Source organism: Notothenia coriiceps, unplaced genomic scaffold (assembly GCF_000735185.1).
Source record: "Notothenia coriiceps isolate Sejong01 unplaced genomic scaffold, NC01 NC01_scaffold00008977, whole genome shotgun sequence".
Lineage (NCBI taxonomy): Eukaryota > Metazoa > Chordata > Actinopteri > Perciformes > Nototheniidae > Notothenia > Notothenia coriiceps.
The window spans coordinates 45892-66743 of record NW_011341678.1 but is presented as its reverse complement, the minus strand read 5'-3'; the positions used below and the strand labels follow the sequence as shown (position 1 = coordinate 66743).

The following is a 20852-nucleotide window of genomic DNA, read 5'->3' as shown; positions in this document are numbered from 1 at the left end:
CGAGTACTTATTTATTTGTTAATGATTTTAATCAGCTACGTAATGAATCTAAAGGCCCTGACACACCAAACTGACACCAAAGAACACGTACCGACGGAACACGACTGTTGTGTCGCCTCACGTCTCCTGCTTCTTGGCCAACAGTTGCACTGGAACACACCGCAAAGACTTTAGCCGACGGCCAAGTAGCACGTACGAACTGCGCATGCGTGAGTGGCAATAACTCTCCTTACCAGCCTATATGGTCGTTTTTTGTAGGAGGACAGGCTGGTACTTTACACCCTTACAGACAAGATGGCGGTAAATATAAAATAACAAAATTCTCACTGATTTTAAGCGTCTCGTCTAACTTTAGTACATTATTATATAATGTATGGCGTTAATTCCGATGTTCGGTTCAAAACTAAACCAAACTTTTCCATGGTGTTTGAATCGCGACAAAAGCCAAAATGTGTACCTGAACAGGTAACAACAGGAATAAGGTGAGTTCTGTTGTTAATTTAGCCTGTTGCCGAAAATGCTTTTTGCTAAGCAGTTTTTGGCGACTTTCGGTAAAAACTGTATTTTAAAAATATTTTCTATATTTGAATTTCCATAATCACAAAAGTTACCATAATTGACCATGCAAGATTTTTTTTTAACGCAGCCCTTTACAAGGGTGTAATCGTTTCATGTGTTTCCATAAATTAATATCTTCCTTTTGAGATAAAATCTGACACTCAATCTGACATTCAGAGATGGGCAATGAAATAGTTAGAATCATAAAAAAAGTTATTTATTGACTAATACAAACCAGAATAATTATGATCTCATAGGACAAGCAGTTATGTTAAATTCATATATAGTATTTTATATAAAATAATCTATATTATATAATATATGCAGGAGTTGTTCTCTGTGTCAGTGTGCCAATCAATACAGTATAGGCTGCAGTTATTTATTGACAAATGCAAACCAGAAAAAAAAAGTATGATCTTATAAGACAAGCAGTGAATATGTTATGTTTGTGTCGTATTGAATATAAAAAAGATCTAAGTATATTATATATATGCAGGAGTTCTCAGTGTGTCAGTGTGTCTATCTCTCTCTGGATCAGCTTCACTCCCCCGCTCTTCACTCTCACCCGTCTCCTGCTCAGCACCCGACTCCCCCTCGGTGGGGTCCTCGCGGTGTACTGGGCCAGGCTCGCGACCTCTTCTCTCAGGATCTGAGGAGCATGGGCCCGCTCGCCTCGCGCCCTCTCCTCCCCCTCCTCCCGGTAGCCGTGGCGACGGAGGAACGGTTCCAGGGTTGCTAGGCGATTCGAGAGCTCTGTAATGCGCCTGCGCAGTAGGGAGACTTCTCTGAACAGGTCGTTGACGGACTCGGACAGAGGGCGCACCCTACAGGACGAACAGGGGAGGTGTGATATGATATATTATACTTGAATATCTTGATACCGTCGTGACAGGGTGGGTGATTATAATATCTTGGGAGGATTATCAAAGCATTACAATACATGACTAACTCTGATTATTTTCTTCAGTATCACTCATAACATTAGCCTGGCTGAGTGAGTGTTTAAACTAGGGTATGGAGAAACCAGACTAGCTATTTTCATAGTAGTTTATCCATCTGAAAAATTCACAGTCCCACCGTTAAGGCCTCCCAAAGCCACTCCTCTAAGAAACACATAGCCTACTAACGCACAGTGTGTGGATGTTATAGCTAATGGTAGGCGACGTCTTCGAAGGCAGCTTTTGGACTCAAGGGGTCAAACTGCTTTTCATAGGATGCTTAATGAGTGTGACACTTGGCACCTGATTGGACTACTGACCTAACATGGCGACTTGTTTTTAAACTTTTTCTTTTTATATTATGTAAAAAGCTCAGTAAAATGTGTTTCTACATTTGTCATTACTTTTCCGTTTATTAGGAGTTTCCAGGGGCATCTCAACATCACGCACATTTTTTCTCAAAATCACGCAAATGAGAGGCCAACACAATGCCAGTCTCTTGAATCGCACAAAAGTGCTACTTTCTGGGTATCGGTCTTCTTTAGCCATTATACTTTAACTGAGATGAAGGATTTTAGTCATTGAATGCCTTGATCTTTAGAGAGGCCTATTAGATAAACCAGCTGAGCAAACATTTGCAGCTCCCTTGTGAAACTGATTTATTCAGTGTTTTTACTGGTTTAAATCACGGGGTCCTGAATCTTCCCTGAATAATATACAATGAAGTGGAAATAAACAGCAATGACAGTAATGAGGGAGAAGACTCCCATGATCCCACTCTCCTTTACAACAGCACCAACTACTTTGCTTAATTTTTTCACTAAGTGACCCCTAGAGGCCGAAAGTGTCACATTGTGTGTGTTTGACCTGGAGTTACCTGGAGTAGTCTGGCAGCAGTGTGCTGGGCTGAGAGTGCAGAAGAGTCTTGATCTCACGGAAGATGCGTTTTCCCCATGCGTCCAAAACTCTGGTCACACTGCGCACTGAGGCCACATTCACACTGTCGGCTGGAACCAAACCATCACACCATCATCCGGCTTCAATTTACAGTCCAAACAGCATGGCTGAATCATGAGTATTATAGGCACATGTGCTGAGAAATCATTTAAAGATCCAAATACCCCAACATTTTCATAATTCACATCTTCAATGAATATACAGGCCTTGTATCACTACAATGTGAGGTAATCAAACGAGGCTCGTGATTTACCGCCCTCTCTGTAGTTCCAGTACCCATAATCCAGTTCGTTCTCCTCGCTGGCTGCACGGGCCCCAGTTACCACAGCAACCACCATGAGCAGCATCAACACAGAGGGAGGGGCCATGATGAGAAACTTCCCCCTTTGATAAGAAAGAGAGAAAAACAAACCTACAGGTCGTCTGTTGAACAGATACACTTCTTGACATGTCTTTTTTTTCTTCTAATACAAAACACACACAGAAATAAATAATAGAAGTGATGAAACGCAGACACACTACATGTGCTATACAGCCAGAAAAATATCAGCGGCATGCAGATATGCACACACATTGTAACCCGTGGTGGAGAGTGACATAATAGAATAAAAGGCAGCTGTATATATGGAGAAAAAACACATTACCCCCCAACAAATTGAAACAAAATAAAATAATACATTAAGAAACCTTTTGTTGCAATTATTTTGGGGGCAAGCCATATTTGCAAGTACTTCTCCTTTTTCATTTTATGCTACTTTATACTTTTTATCTTTCATATTTTTTTTTCTGACCGCATTGTTGACTTTGTAGATTAAGATTTAACATATAAAATGGGAAACACATATGGTCAGTTTATGAAATGGCATGCATTTGATGGCTAAAGGCATATTTTGTTTCGCTTTCTTGAAGCTAATGAATATACAACATTAACAGAATATTTGAACAAATAATTACCTAACACATTTTCATAATTCATAGTTTTTGCTGCTTACTTCTACAAACTACCTTCATAGCATATTTGGCACTGTGGTATTCTTCTCTTTTAAGAAAAAGGGTTTGATACTTCTCCCTCAACTTGTACAGCTAGGTGTCTTTATTTATTTAAACATTCAAAACCATCCACAAATCAATTACAAATACCCTGTGCTTTTAACAAATAACAAAGAAATCCCTGAAAAGATTGCACTTACTCTAAAGTCCTTTAATCCTGACAGTCAGTCCTGTGCGTCTGTTAGAGGATGAACACAGTCTGATCTGAACAACAAAGAGAGTGTTTTTACTCCAATCAACAACTCCAGGTGCGTGAAAGGAAAAACAAGAGAGGAGGTCGACCTCCTCATGCGACCCAGAAAAGATTTTTAAAAAAGGAAAGCAGGATTGCATCCATATGACAGTCTTTGAATCACACTGGACAATAATGAGCTGATGACTCATGGTTGAGGTATTATAAATGTTTTCAGAAAATATGAATTTGGGGGCTGATGAAAGGCGCTGTGAAAATGAGCCAGGCTATAATCTCACTTTTCACATCTGGACAAACACATAACTGAAAATCAAGCCGATAACAGTGTTCCTTCACTATGATGAATGTGGTGTGCTGAAAAATCGTAACTTTGCAAACTAACAGTTCACTTGTAAAGCATCACAAGCTGGAGAGCAAATGAGCAGATACTCACGACTTTGAAATGATGATGATGCTTCAACTCTCAGCAGGAAGTCCTTCTCCAAAGTATTTTGAATATCATATGCTTCTGTCGCCTCTCCACTCCAGTCTTTTCTTCTTATTTCTTCCCTTGTCTTTCTCTCTCTCGCCTATTTCCACCCCGGCTCTTTCCCCCCTCGCCTCCCAGCTGTGATGTAATAAGTAGAGTGTGGCAGGTCCAACGCACAGGTTAAAAACTCCTCATTTGCAGAGAGCTGTCTTTTCTTTAAACTGCTTCACACGCACAACTCCTACTCTCTGAAACTTTGACACCAGCTGCTGCCAGATGTGTGGCACTTCCTCTTCTTTCAGATAAGTCTCATAATTGACCTCGTTTTCTCTTTTCTCGTCAGCCCTCTGTGGAACAGACAGGTATATATGTGTCCAAGCTGTGATCTCACTCCGCTGCAGGATCTAGTTTCTCCTCAAATTTGAGTTATAGATCTGTTCCATCTATTCTCTGCTTCCTGTCGTCCAGCTCCTCTTCCATCAGCTCCAGCAATAAAATGCTGCTTAAATCATTGGCAATTATCGAAATATAATATACAGTGTATCTGAGAAGGGCTTCTTACTGTAAGGAGCATAATTATATCCCTTAGGTAGCTGGTACACATTACAAAAATATTATATAACTAGAAAAACAGAAGTATTTACAAGACATTTTAAAACTACTTTTAAGTTTCAACGTTTGGTTGGACAAACAAGACATTTGAAGTTATGGCAAGTTTAGGTGGCATTTCTTTTAAAATACTATATCATTTGGAGTTTAACCTATAAGAAACTATGTTGCAAAATAAACGTAAAAAGTTCAACTTTCCCTCTGAATTGTGGTGGATCCAAGTATACTGAGTCAGAAAATAATAAACAGCTTCTCAAAACTGCAGAGTGTATGGTAACGTTCCTATTTATTTACCACCATGTAGACATCAGGGAATATCAGACATTTAATGTACAATAATATCAAATGTTCTTTCCAATGCAACACTCACAGTCTTTGATATGTAAATATGTTTTGTTTTAAGATCTGCAGGTGCATAGATGTTTGTTTTGCTTAAATTATCTTTTATAAGCCCCAAGAAAGAGAGGAGATAGGCGTGCAGCAGACAGGATATGAAATGGAACAAATGATTCTCTATTGACTGGCATCCAGATGTTATTCCAGCTCTCTGTGTCTGTTTTCATGCTGCGGCTGTGGTGAGGTCAGAGTTGGCCACTAATGCAGCCAAGAATGAAAATGGTAATAAGATCTAGTTACGAGTGAAGAAAGACAGAGGCATAAATGGGGTAGTTGGGGTGAGAAAAACAGACAAACAAACAGAGTTTAAATATAATGATTACCACTGCAGTTCCACATGTAAACGCCTCTCCTGGCAGCCTCCGAGAGTTACTGCTGTGAAGAAGTCCCCACCAGCCGCCACATGGTTCACATTAACAACAGGCAGTTTGTCACCTTCAGCTGAATTCCTCTCACACACACACACACGCACGCACGCACGCACGCACACACACACACACACACACACACACAAACCAGGGTTTCTGATAGGATTTTTTCTTGCCGGTCAAATGTCCGGAAATAAATTATTTTACCGGACAAATTTGAAACTTACCGGTCATGTTTCAACAGTGTTGGGTGTAACGCGTTACAAAAGTAACGGAGTTACAGTAATATATTACTTTTTGCTGTAACGAAGTAATGTAACGNTGCCTGTCAGCCTTCCATCTGTGCACAAACTTATCTCGTGCCCTCATTGGTCATGTGCGCTGGAGGAGGGGCTCTGTAAGGAAGTCTGAAGGAAGAGGCTGCCTCTTCCTTCAGACTTCCTTACAGAGCCCCTCCTCCAGCGCACATGACCAATGAGGGCACGAGATAAGTTTGTGCACAGATGGAAGGCTGACAGGCAGGTAGGCCATCCAGTTATTTTAACCGGGCCGGCTAAAATGATTGGTCGTGCTTTTTACAGTGCTACGGCTTCCACAGATGAAATTATTTTATGTATTTATATAAATATTTATGTATAAATAAATTACATACCCCACCTTTAATGACTACATTAAGACACGTTTTTTGGGACATTTCAACTTTTTTCAGAAATGTTATTTATAAATGTGAAAATGAAGCAAGTAATTGTTGAATGTAGGAGAAGCTTACAGGAATAAATAGAAAAAGTTTAAAAAAATATACATTTAAAATTTGTTTTTTTTTGGGTGCCTTCTTTCTCTGAAAGAAGAGCAAAATAGCCCAAACACTTTAAATTGATCAGTGCATGAAAAGAAAACGTATTTTGTCTGAGGGTATATCCTTGAGTTTTAATATTTTCCAATTGCATCTCTCACCCCTGAGCTTACTTTATCTCTGCCTTGAACTACACTTATAAATGCAATGTACCGGTGCACCGTGTCCTCATCAACATGCTGGAACCAGAGGATGCCATGTTGTTGCCACAGGGTGTCAGTGCTCTCCTGCTGCCATAACATGGAATTACAGCTGATTCTCGGAGGCTTGATCTTTTGTTTTTTCTCTCAGCTGAAGTCAGGAGCGGTCCTCATGGGCCCAGCAGGGGGTGCCTATTATCTGCTAACATAATTATACTGTTTGTTTGTGTATGGTGATCTTGTGTGTGTGTGTGTGTTGTGGGCACAGGCATCAAACTTTATGCCTTCATTAAAACTTTGCAGTGTGTTTCTACAGCAACCAGTTTCTTTCCTCTTCTTCTACAACTCCTCTTGTCTTCTCCACCACAGACTGCAGGATGTTTCTCACGTTTTTAACTTTGCATCTGTTGCACATTTACTGTCGGTCTGTTCCTCTACATGCGTTTCATCTACCCCTTCCAAACTGTAATCTGTACATCTATCCCCCTCCCGTCCCTCCGCCTCTACTTCTCTCCTCTGCTACTGTGCGTGGGTGTTATAAGCTCAGGCTGTATTTTCCATTTTGGTATTGTTTTGTCGATGCATTGTTGCATCCAATCCAGTTAAGATGCTGTGGAAATACTGTATAAATCTCTCTCGCTGTCTCTCTTTCTACAACCCCCCTCCCCCCCCCTCTCTGGAAAAAGAGCCAGTTGCTAGGTAACAGTTAATTGTCAAGAAGTAGTTACATGTGTTGCAATGCATGCTGAGGTTGTTGGGGCGGTGTAAGGAGTAAAGCAGGAATTTGGAGAAAATAGTAAAGATTTTTATTTTTTAAGAAGCAGGAGATTACAAACTGATTAAAGGATATTTTCTACCGCCTCACCTCGTTTTGATTCAGCCTCCCGGACCGCAGATGTTAAAACTCTCCCACCAAATCTATAAACACACAAGGCATCAGTACATTTTGAATCCTGCAGCTTTCTTTAAATAACTCCTGTTGCTGGACAAGGCTTTCAGAGTAAAGAGAGTCTGAGGAGGGAGTTTTTTGGGGGGGCTTTGATCTCTGCTGCTCGTTCAGTTTGCATCACTTCTTCCTCCCTCAATATCTCTCTCTTTCTTCTTCTGCCTCTCGCTCCACCTTTTTATTCTCAGGACTCTTCATTTATTTTCTCTTTGGTCTACAAAGCACTTATCCAACATGAGAACGAAAATCAGCTGCAGCCATTATCTCCTCTGTCGACCTACAGCATGGGACATAATAAGAACATGTAAACAGTACATTTAAATGTCAAATATAAGACACACATGAAAGACATAGCTGTTGCTTGCTGCCAACCTGTGGACTATCACAATTTCAGTGAATTCTAATTAAGAAAAAATGTAATTGAACATAGATTATTGCAATACATAATTCGAAAGACATAATAGTGGTATCGGTCAATACAATTACAATAAATGTGTTTTTTGTGGGTCAAGTTTTAGGGAGATGGAGAGATAAATTTACATTTATCTAAGAGGTGGGTTGATATCATTTAAAAAAATGTCACGGTCAACACCGGTATATCGTGACAAACCCTCCTGTTGACGAAACAAATGATAAAAACAAGACAAATCAGTTTGAGATTTCTTATGTTTTATTAATACTCAACACTTTTATTCCAAAGAGACAGAAGAATAATATTTCTCAGCACTTATTTTCACATTGACTGCGTTTAATCTCATTTTTAATATTACTAAATATTCAATCAAATTTGAAACACTCTCTTCACACAAGTAATTTCTCTCCATACAAAAAATGGGAGTTCGAACTAGATTTTTGTCCTATGTACATTTTTCACAATCTGTACAGTTCAGGGGTGGAGTTGTTCGATTCTTCTGCGGCACAGAAACAGAAAAACAGAAGATTAGCCAAAGAGGAAAGAAAAAAGAACACCTCAGTAAAAATGCGATACATTTTCGATTGTGCTTTCTGTGGGACACTTAGTAATGGTGCGTTGAGAAAACAACCTTCTTAGCTGGTCTTTGACCAAACCAAATCAGAAATAAAATCACATTAACAAACCATGACGCATTAAATGTGCACAATAAACGATTGCACGTATCCTGGCCTGAAGTCATTACAAAAGCAGTTTTGCGTGGGGACCAACGAATCAAAGATTTATCCCAAATAGATCTATTCATTGCCATTTTTGTACAGTTTTTTATCAAAAGTCCATGAGCGTGAGGTAAAGTATTTACATACAGTTTTATAATACATGTACAATTAACAGCTATCTCTCACACACTCTGTCTCTCTCCCATATGAGCACACACAGAGGTCATTAAGCGTATGTATTCAGGCACATACAACAACGTAATTAATGATATTCAAAGAAAAATACCAGGAAAGTAGTTGAAATGATGAAAAGGCTTCTTCAGTGACGATGGATTAATCAAGACCTCAACCTTGTTAAAAGCATTTACACCAACTAGCAAGAAAATTGATCCTTGTAGAAGATTTATAAATATAATTTCTAGTGTAATCTTGACTTAATTTAGCAATTTGTATTAAAGTATAACTAAAAACTTTGACTGTTGAGATTGGTGTCTTATCTTGCACAAACACACGCACACGCACGCGCACACACACACACCTACAGTACTACATGGATCATCAGTACTAATGAAATTGATAACAATTCCAAATATTGTTCAAAAACACCCATTTTTCAGGGCTAAAAGTTAAGATTAAAAAACAGAAATAAAGAAAAGTGTATACATGCAAGTCCTCTCAAACACTAGAGACCCCCTAGTATCATACATACTGACTTGTCAACCTAGAGAAGGAAAGTCTTCTAAAGTTTAGACTGGGATGTTCAACAAACAATATATCCAGTCAGATTGTGCGTAGGTTTCTAAATTTGGTTTGGCAGAGTGACTAAATGTCTGGTTTAGCCGACAATAAATAACTGGGAGTGGGGAATAGAAGTTTTAAAATTGTGATTGATAATATTTAATGGTGGAGAAAGGCTTAAACCAAATCTTTGTGTCCGATGTTGTGAATTTGGGAGCTGCCATTTGATCATGAAACAACATCAGTTAGAAAGGTGATGCTTTTTACTGAATGTGCCACCTGCTTCACTTTCTGCTGCCTTCCTCTTTTTTCCTCCTCGCGTCTGCATCCGACACAATTCACACAGGATCCCAGAGGACTTGAGGGCAAATTATTTCCTTCATTAAAATCTCAGCATGTGAAACAGATTATGGTCCGGCGGGGGGAGAAATCAGTGTTACAGAACATTGTGAAATGATTCTTTATGTTCTGTTGAATGTGAGTTTCAGCTACACGCTGGGAGAAATGATGAAAGGGATAATATGATGAAAGACTTATATTATGATGAAAGTCTTATATTATCCAGGTTATCTTTTCGAAATGTAAGAAAAAGTCAATACAGTGTATTTCTTTGTTGAGATAGCTGAGATCGATGCCACTCATCAAATATCAGTTTTTTAAATAATAATTCAGGAGCAGTGGCCTGTTAGCGTAGCTTCTTAGAAAGACTGGAAACAGGGGGAACACATCACACCTTCCCAATTATACACTAGCTCTTTATATCTCCTATGTTTAATCTGTAAATAACTCAAACAAAAGTATCAAACAAGTTGTGGTTTTGTGGACTATTCATTTACCGGTAACTTTGAGAAAGTCCCACAGCCTCCAACATATCATCGTTACACTTCAGTTTTTGTATGGATTAAAGCAAAAATATATATCCAGTTAAAAAAACTGAGAGAAAAGTAATATATAATGTTTATACCTATGTTTAATTAGTGTAAAAGGACCTGAATCTAAGAATAGTTGTGTTTTTGTTACCTTTTAATGAGCCCTTGGTATCTAGGTAGCTGAGCTGTTTCACCACCTGCCATATTTCAAGAAAGCTCGAACGGACAAACTAAACTCAGGCTCGAGAGAGGGCCTTTTACCTTTTTTATATTACCTGAAGGCCACTGTGGTTCTCCGAAGCTCTTTATCTTCTAGATGCCACCAAAATCTACACACTGGACCTTAATGAGCTCCCCATTGAAATCAGGACAGCAGATAGCTTGCACATCTTCCGGCGCAGACAAAAAACTCATCTCTTTCGACTCCACTTCGAGCGATAGAATTATTAACAAAGCACTTATATACTAATAAAGGACTGGCTTATCTAAAGCCAGTTGAGTAGCACTTGAAATGTTTTAGCTCTATGAAACCTGATGTACTTATATGATTCTGTTTTCTTCAAGTTTGTATTTTGTTGGTCGAATGCACTTATTGTAAGTCGCTTTGGATAAAAGCGTCAGCTAAATGCAATGTAATGTAATGTAAATAATACCTTTAAGGCGATGGTTGGTGGATGCTGTTTTGTGGGAAAGAGCTAGGCTAGCTGTTTCCATCTGTTTCCAGTCCTTATGCTAAGCTAAGCTTACTGGCTGCTGGCTGTTGCATTATAAGAGATTGGTTTATTTATTTAAACCTCATTAAAAGCTTGGCAAGCAAACAAATCATTGCATTCCCCAAAATGTCAAATTATCAGGGAAAAACTATTAAGTAGCATCATAGGGAGCACAGTTGCATGTACCAAAACCCCCCATTTTAAAAGGTAGAATTACTTATTTATGAGTAATTGCAAGAATAAATCAAGAGATCATTTGGGACTAGGTACCAGTTTCCTGTGGTCTTTTACACCAGCAGAGTGGACTTGTTCCCCTCTCATTATTCAGATGGGACCATCTAATACAGCAGGCAGGGCTTAGAGCTGTAATCGTGAAATAATTAACATTACTGCAGCTCATCGCAGCAACAGAGGCCTCGCTCTGAGTCCATTATGTGCCTGTCCTGAGCAGCAAACTGTCACGGCCGATTGAGTTGGACCAAGTGAGACGTGATGAGAGCAACAAGAGGATATTAAATGTGATTTACATGTTTCTAATGGACAGTTGGATCCTGGGTCCCAGTTGTGAACTGAGGAGGTGAGGAGTGATGAAGCTAGTTGAACTTCTTTGTAATTCAAGGACTTAGTTGAATGGTGGAGATAATAGAAAAAGAAGCTTTTTTCTCATGCAGCGGCTCTGTCGTAGCTGACTTTTGGGGAAAACAGGAATGTTTTGTTTATTATGGCACTGTGGTTTTAACCCTTGTAATCCTGCTATTGTTTGGGATAAATGCAGGAATTTAAGCTTCCTCTACGGCGGCAAATTCTGCTTTATTACATCTGTCAAATGCCTAAAAGTCTGTTATGCTTATGAAACCCTCATCAGACTTCTTCAGGTGTATTTTCACACTTAAATCAATTTGACTAATTGTTTTGCAGGTGGATCTGTCTACCAACAGAACAGACCTTGTGTGTAAAAAATCAGTAGTTATCCTTTAAGGCACGTCCAGCTCAAAATGTGAGACCCATTTGGTACTGCCGAGCAGAAAAAAGGAGAGGAAACGGCAAATCAGTATGATGATGTTGCTTCTGCAGCTGAAAAAAAGACCTTCTTTGCAAATGTATAAGTACATAGAATGTACTCAGCAAGTCATGCCTTTCACATACACTTCACAGCACTCAAGAGTAAGAAAAGTAAAAAAGAAAATCAAACATGAAGAATAAATAGCAAAGAAGAGTCCAAATTACAGGAACCCAAAAAAAGTCTACCAGTCCCCTGTAACATTGGTAAGCTAAGAAATAATTAACATCATACAAATATGTAACATGAACTATTTAAATCAATAAAATTGAAAAAACAATCCAAACCGATCATCATTAAACACTGGAATAATATTCAATAATATTATCAACATTATCAATACAATTATTATTAGTTTACCCTGTTACTTCAACAGAAGCGCTGATTTCTCATTCATGATTGTATTTCTGTCAAACAAAATGTTTGTTTTGGCGTTAAGGAACTGCAGGAAGGAGGGAAAGACAATGAGCACGTTAAGAGAGCAGAGACTGGAGATTTGATTTCACTTTTCCCCCTCCCTCCCAACCGTTCTGAGTGTTGGAGCAGCACCAGAATCCTCTCTTCTCATTAAAAACTTGTCTCCCGCCGGACTTCACAGCTTAGCCTGCAGCGGCCTCTGTGCATCGTCCAAATTACATTCCCATTTATCGGAGAACAACACACACAGTATAGTGTCTCCTCATCCTCACACAGAGAGGTCATCAGCATCTGTGTGTTTCTCCCCCTCTTTTCTTCACCCACTTCATCTTCTCCCTCTCTTTCTGCCTCACCCTCAGACGTCTGACTCAATGCTGGAGAGCTTTTCATAAACGTGTCCATTGCTGGCACCGTTGAAGGGTCTATGCCCCGGCCCCAAACCCAAAGTGTCCCTGGCCACAGGCATTAGCTTGCTGGCCCCGTGGTGGTTCCCCATGGGCCCCCCTACCCCGCCCAGACACAGATCGTTGGGGAACCTGGGGGCCACATTGGACATTACCCCAGCTGTGGCGGACGCGGGCAAATAGGAAGTCGTTCCCATGGAGCCGCGGAAGTCCCCTCCTCCCCGGCTGTTGTTGAGAAGTTGCTGCTGCTGTTGCTGCGTCTGTGGCTTTTTGATGTAGTACGGTTTGCCGCCGTGTAATAGACACTGGTCATCATCGAAGGTTGGGATGAAGGGGTTCTGGTTCACCTTATCTGGGTAGAGAGATTTAGACAAGGAGTAAGTCCCGGCCCCTCTGCTGCCACCACCACCACCTCCTGAAATAGCTCTATCTCTGTCCCTCAGGTCTCTCTCCCCCACCGACCGCTGATGCAACCCACCTTCTCGGAACAAGCTGAAGGAGGAGCCTCCCTTCGCCCTATCCCCGCCTATTCCTCCGAACATGGAGGACTCCCGTTCCCCTGCATACCTCTCAAACATGTGAGCGTAAGGGCTGGGGCCCTCCATGGAGCGATCTTTGTCTTTTAAGCTCACACTCCGGGGCTGGGCATAAGGCCCCCCAACGCCTTTGCCAACCCCTCCCATGCGACCCGCCCCCTCCCTCTGCAGGTCCACAAATGTGTCATACGAGTGCTGCCTCCGTAACACCCTCCCCCCTGGCCCTAGCTTCCTGCGCTGCGCCTGAGTTTGAGGTTGAGCCGGTCCCACGCTACTCTTCCCTGCAGCGAACACCATGTTGATGTCCTCGCTGATGTTGTAGAGGTTTCCCGGTGGGACCTTACAGGAGTCGCTGCGTTTGCAGCTAGCGGAGCTGGGGCGACTGCTGCTCCCCCCAACCCCGTTAGCCGGGCAAGCGCCACCCCCTCCGTGGTGACACACATTGTGGCTATTACGACACTCCCAGTCACCCCCTGCTATGCCCCCCCCTCCTAGCCCAGAGACCCCCTTCTCCCAGCAGGTGTGGGCCTGCTGCCCTGCCGACACTGTGCCGAGCCCACCTTTACACTCCGGCTTCTTGCCTTTACCTTTGAGGAAGTCTTCTACAGGAACTAAGCTCTTACAGATACCACCACCACTACCACCGCCCACACCGCTTCCTCCACTTCCACCCTCGTGCTCCCACTGGGCCTTGCCCTCCTTGGAGCGGAACTGGTCCGCATAGAAATCCCTCAGGTTCTCCTTTTCTTTGCGGAATACGAAAGGTGAAGAATTACCCCCTCCTCCTCCCCTCTTCCGCTCCAGGGGAGGTGAGACCGTGCGGTGTGCCTGAGGCCCGTGGGGGAAGTGGTGGTGGACGGTGTGGTGGTGGGCTCTCCTCCTGAGGCCGCTCAGCTCTATCTCGTCCTGCTCCCGTCTGCACTTGGCCGAAGCTGGCCTCTTTTTCAGGCTGTCCCTGTACTGCTTACGCCGCTTGTTGTTGCCCTCCAGGTTGCCGTAGGTGACAGTGTGCGTTGAGATATCCGAAACGTCTGAGCGAATGTTCCCATCATCCCCCCCTGAGCCTGCCCCACCCCCACCACAGTACCGGTCATGACCCCCGATGAGCCCCGTGCTGGATGCGCCTCCTTTGAAAGAAAACCTCCCGTACACATTGTTCCCCTTGAACCCACCCTGGTCGGAGTCCGCAGGGGCGTGGCCGGCAATCAGGTCGAACTTATTGGTATTCCTGTGAGTCATGGAGGGGCGGGGCTGGGTGGTGAAGATGGGCGCTACCCCTCCCCCTAAACTGTCGCAATCAAACATGCCACCTTCCAACGAGCTAGTGCTGCCTAAGCTACGCGGTCTGTTGGGCACGGGGCCGGACATACCCAGAGCCGAGGCCGGGTGGTGGTGCAGGTAATGGTCCTGGTACAGGTTGCTGTCCTTCAGGGGCAAGTTCCCAAAAGTCCTCTCCACCTCGCTGATGTAGTCACTGAACATGTTGTCCTCTGGCAGGTAGGGAGGCGCTGTCTTGCAGTCGGCAGGGTGACCTACCAAGCTGCGCCGGTGCTCCTGGATATCATAGATAGTCGATTCACGCGCGCTGTGGCTGTACTCCAGCGCCGGGTGCGGAGAGCCGTTAACGCCCGGGACGGCAGTCATGTCCTTAGCCGTGCGGAGCAGCCGCAGGATGTTGGAGTGGGTGTTGTTCATGTTCTTCTTCATGGTGTCCGAGGGCGAGTCAATGGTTGACTTGTTTTCCTCAATTTGTACCCCATGGATGCAGCTCCAGATACCCTGGAGGGGGAAAATTATAAGAAAAGGGAAGCAGAGAGAGAAAGACAGGGTGAGACAGGCCATGGGAGGAAGTAAGAAGCACGAAGCCCAATAAAGAGGAAAATTACAGTAAAATGTGTCGAAAGGAATCAGGTAACAAAGGGGGTTAAAAGTAAGAGAGAGGGAATCAAACAGCAGATGCATATTTAGAGGGAGGGAGAGAGAGAGAAATCAAGAGAGAGGGAAACAGAGAGAGCGAGAGGCAGAGAGAGGTTAATGCATTGCCATGTTCTCCCTGACCACCCTCTTGTTTACACACTATTAAACAGTAATAGGGGCTGAGTTCATAAATGACTTTTCTCCAGGGAGCAGCGTGGACCCTCAGACACAGAGAAGGGAGGGAGCCGATCAAAGCTCAGGCGTTTGACTGCCAATCAATAGTTTTAATCAATGTTATTTAAATGCAGTTGTGCTACAGGCTCTCTGCCGCAGCATTGTTTTACTCTTTTTCCTTTTACACTGTCAAGGAAATAATCATTTTGTAAAGGTTTTGTTAAATGTCCTATAAATGTCAAGCCAAGTACATTTGGAACGTTGATGTATTTCAAAATATCTATTTTTCTCTCTTGACTTCTCACATGGTTTCATTTCAAGTGATCGATTATCTCACCAAAAAAAAAAGGTTTTCTTTCCTCTCCCATCAATCATCTCGTTTTTAATACTTTACCTAGATTTTGCTGCTAATACTTATTTACTTTTACTTGTAATGGAGTGATTTGACATTGCTGTATTGGTACTTTCAATTAAGTAAAGGATCCAAATACCTCTTCCACCACTGATATCAAGAGCCACATGCATAGACAATCGTCCTATTGAAATGTCATTCCCCATTAGTATGTGTGTTGCTTTTGGTTTATTGGTAAGTAGGATCTTCGAGAGAGGGGAAAGCCTTTTGCGGGGGAAGTCAAACAAGCGTGCTTAAAATGTGGCTGAGGGAATCTGTGGTTGATGTGACAGCCAAATCCGAAAGGTCGAGGACATGCTACCCACCAGCCAGCACGCGGGCCAACGCTCCTCAAAGGCGTCAACTTGTCAGAAACTGTTTCTGTCTGTCTCTTAGTCACTTTCCCTGTCACTGAGCCACATTCATGAATCTGAATCTTCAACCCTCTTTTCTTTCATGCCTCCATTCTCTCTTTGTGTCTGTTTTATCTCCGTTTCCGGGTGCTCGGGTGAGCGGCAGCCACTCCAATGGGATTGTCTGTCTTTATCTCTCTGTATCTATAGCTACTACAGCTCCTGGGAAAGGTACCAGAACTGTGTCTGTTCTTTTCTATACTCTGCCTTTGTCCTGGCACCCGTTTTAGTCTTTATCATGACCCTTGCTAACTGATCTCTCTTTCTTCCTCTGTGTTTTATTAGCCCTTTGTACTTTCATCACATGTCCATCCTTACACTTTCAATAAACTGTATATGATGAAAAAGATGTTCAAATCCCACACCGTGTGTTTAACCAGGCATGGAAAATTATAAAATGCAGAAGTACCTTCTGAAAGGTGTATGCACTTAAAATGGATGTTGTAATGCAACAAGCGAAATCAGCCTCCTGCAAGTAAGGGCTACTGTAAGAGTGAATTGTCACGGATCAACGCAAAAAGTAGTGCTTTTGATTTGCATAAAAATTGAGTTTCTGAAGGAAACACAAAGACATTTGTCCAATTCAACAAAGACAGACAAATGATTGTGTGTTTATGAAGTGCTCGAGGCCACATCTGTGTTTTAAATTGCCTCAGGTTAGTTTGAGTTGGTGTAAACCAAATTACATTACAATTACAAACACCAAACACATACAATTGGTTGCCCTTTTCTCAGGCAAACAATAACTGAGACAATTTGAATTCGACAACAAACACACCACCCCTCTCTCTCTTTCTTAAAAGGTAGCATTATGCATATTAATTACACCTCAAGTGATTATTTATATGGCCTGCAACAATAACACTGAGACGCGTTGTTTAGTGACCCATCTGAGCAGAGTCGTAACCACGCCGAGAGGAGATCTGCGACATCCACAAACACAGCTTCAGGTCACCGGCTGAGAATGAGCAGCATAGTAAGTAGCTTTTATTTCAGCAACATTAAGTCAATTAATTATGGACCCTTCACAAAGACTGCACAATTTTTTAACCCTGTCAAAGACTGGAGTCTAAGTGATTGTTGCATAATAATGCTGGTTGGTCTCACTGTCAATCAGCATATCAGTAGGCGATGTCTTTAAGAGCAATGATGCTTTTTGTATCTGCTTCTTGTGTTTTGTATCACATTAATGTGTTATTTATGCATCAAATTTCACTGTCCCTTATAGGTGAATGGGCTGTAAAAGTTTACAATGTTTTAATTACATCAAACATTTTCTGTGTATTTCAATTGTCCTGGTTATTCTAATAAGGTAAATGTGCAAAACGATATTTTAAACTAATTATGTAACTGTAAAAGGCACATAAACTAAGTTTTGGTTTGGGTCTTATAGGGTTACATTTATATTTGTATATATAATATTATGTTATTGTAATAGGATTCTCCTCTGACTTGCAGTGTGTTTAAACAAATGTAAAATGTCAGGTTGCGTTAGGACAGTCAGCTGTTGACTTGTGTTCTGTTGTTTATCAACTGCCTGCCTGGGCTAAAAAAGCCACAGGTTAAGTCAGGTGAGTCATCGTATCCTGCTGACTGACTCAATACACCTCAACCACAGCCAGTGGTTTGAAAACAACCACTGCTGTGATCTTTCTGTGAGGAGGACAAAGGTCAAACCCAAAATAAAACACACTCACTCTGCTAATGGTGAAGGTGGCCGCGGGCTGTCCCGTGCACACGCCCATGAAGCAGAAACGCAGCTGCCAGTAGAACCAATGTTCACAGATGAAAGTGAGTAATGACAGAATCATGGCGGCCCCGAGCATGTAGAAGACGCCCGCCATGTTGTCCACGTCTAGCTGGCTGCTCATCACCTCGTTCTTCTCATTGTGGCAGATGCCCGTCAGCCACAGAGCCTCGAACTCCTCCATGTCACCTGGAGGAGGGAGACACACACATACGCAAGTTACTGTAACAATGAATGTGTTCCCATGTTGGTTTGACCTGTGCACTCGGATGAGTCTGCCTCTGGGTGCCGGAATATGTAAGTGTGAGAACAAAAAGAGGGGTCACATCTTTTGGATGGGAGTTGATGCCAAAAACAGCTCAGGTCTCATACGTGCAACAAATGTCATGTTGCATTATTTTCACTGAACACCCCCCTGAGGATCATCCTCATTAAGAATAGCTTCTGCAAGGCTATCCCTTACTTGTTGTGGGAAAATAAACAACCGCCTGCTGGGACTTAACAGTCCTTGGGGAGGAAGTGTGTGTGTGGTCATGGAACGAGCGTTTCCGCCCTTAAATTCCTCCCCGTCAGTTCCACATCCTCGGGGGGACTGCTATGAGGGGAGGACACGTCCAGAGAGATTTGTTTGATCTGCACTGATGGTCTGTTTTTAGTTGCGTTTGTGTGGGATCAAGGGGGTTTATATTTTCCCAATTCTTGTATAAAACCACTTTGTCTGTGAGGCGTGTGTTAGTCTCTGACAACTGCCGGTTAGTTTTCACTTTAAAGTCAGTGTAGAGCCATTATTGTAGAACAACTATCTGTAAATGTGTGTAGAGAATTGTGATACTGTATTTTGATCTGTGTAGGCGTAATCAGATTTGTAAATGTTTGATAGAAATCTCCATATCTGTTTTTAGATTTGCTAGTGAAGGGGAAGTGGTCTCCTAGCGGCGGGACGTTAGGCTGAGTGACCTCAGGATGCTCCAGCTAGCTTACATTTTTCTCATTTCTGGTCTGATAAACAGTAAATAAACCAAATTCAGTACCCCTAAGTTTTCAAGCAGCTAGTGAGAAGGCAAGGTTTTAATTCACTAAAGGTGATAACTGGAGCGGTATAAACAAATATCCAAAAATCTGCAGATCTCGGCCATCGCAGAGGTGTAGCAAAAAAATCATGTGCAATAATACAACCAATTGAGGGCCTGCAGTTAAGATGTAACTGATAAAAAATAATATGTAAAATAATATCAAATCTGGAAGCACAGATAGTGTACATTTCTATATTTCTTTCTGCATATCAATTAAACAAATGGCATAAAACATGCTTAGCTATCATCTCAGTATGTTGGTAAATGTGTATTTCTGAACCGTGAGTAGAGCCAGGGTGCTGTTTCCCCTGCTTTCATTTTGCTAAGCTAGCAAAGCTAATTGCCTCTAGCTCTATACTTAATGCACGTACATGACAGTGTAATTCATTTCCTCGTCTAATAGGATTTAGTAAAATGTCAATCGAGATCTCTAATAGGAAAATGTTATAGTGTTCTGCTATGAAAAGTCAAAATGCTTGTTATGAAAATATGCCTTTGTTGGGGAAATAACTTTGACCCAGTTTATCAGTTCAAACTGTCCTGACTGAGCACACGCACCTGTAACCTTGGCTGCTGTGCTCTCAGTGTTCTGTCTCCCTGTTCCTGCCTGTTGGCGTCAGCTGATAGAGGTGTTATGATTCTACCTTGTTATGCACAATGTTGATTATTCTCTCTGAACTAGCTAAATACATGGGTTTGGGGTAGAGTTCTTCAGAATTGACGTCGCAACTCTACCGTGAAGTCAGAACCTCTGACTCTTGGACTTGTTTTGTGAATTCTCCGGCCGAAGCTCCAAATAAACCATCAGTGTTTGACATCAAAGCTCCTGCTCTTCCTGTGTCTCTTTCCTGAGTCTGTGACTCCCACTGCATTGCTACACAGAAGTTTCCCTTACACCTATTCGATATGTTATGTCTTCTTAATAAGTAGAAATAAAGAGTGTCTCGATACTTTCGTTTAATGTTCCGTGCTTGGCCTTGAGTTTCTGCTAATTGTGTCTTTTTTCCCTCCTAAACAACTAAGCTGGTAGCAATGGGAGTTAGCAATCTAAAGAAAATATGCTCCAAAATCTAAAACAAAATATATATAACTAATATATAAAGAAGAGATTACAAATATACCACATATAGCCAACACCATCACATTATGCTTAACTTCTGCTGCTTATCTCACAACTAGAATAACACACCGGAGACCAGCAACACTTATTTTAAACTGGGGCATGCACTCTTTAAAAGCCAACTTCCAACTGACTCTTGAAAGAGCATAAATACTTCTATCACTGCAAGTGGACAACGAGGCAAAAACCCAAACCACAAAATGGTTTGGCGGTATCTAGATCCCAAAGGATATCCCATTAGAAATATCAGGGAGATGTAGGCCCGTCCAACGCAGCAAGAATTACAACAAGAATCTTGAAAATCTTGGACGACTGGCAAGTGTCTGAAAGCTTGGGGGATTTTTTCGCGAACACCACAAAAGACGACCCAAGAATCTCCCGCACCACCGACATCACAAGAAATGTTACAACCGACGCTAAAACTGGATACTAAAATCCCCAAATCAGGCGAAACATACCAGTCTCACGCCACACAATCGTCTCTTGCACAATCCTCCCTCCGAGATGACGTGGTATCCTCCGGTTTTTCTCCGTAATGTTTATAGCGTAACCTGGTACATAAAGAACCAGGTGATTTCTAACAAGCACAACTAATTTCTCTATATCAGGAAAACTGAGAAAGATGAACTGCGGTCTGGTTTTCTCCCAGCTTATCACGCGATTTGATTGGCT

General features: G+C 42.0%; 1 protein-coding gene across 2 annotated transcripts in view; it reads right to left on the bottom strand.

Moving 5' to 3' along the window:
- Window positions 1–10883: 10883 nt before the first annotated feature.
- grin2bb (glutamate receptor, ionotropic, N-methyl D-aspartate 2B, genome duplicate b) overlaps window positions 10884–20852 on the bottom strand; it is a 42670-nt gene continuing 32701 nt past the window's right edge. Inside the window, exons 12-14 of one of the 2 annotated variants that reach the window (XM_010770586.1) lie at window positions 17938–18176; window positions 14122–15124; window positions 10884–13161 (exon numbers count right to left, since the gene is read on the bottom strand). In XM_010770586.1, coding sequence (XP_010768888.1) covers window positions 12761–13161; window positions 14122–15124; window positions 17938–18176 — 1643 coding nt within the window. In that variant the 3' untranslated portion in view covers window positions 10884–12760. The remainder of the gene's footprint in view (window positions 13162–14121; window positions 15125–17937; window positions 18177–20852) is intronic. The other variant, XM_010770587.1, reaches the window with a different exon arrangement.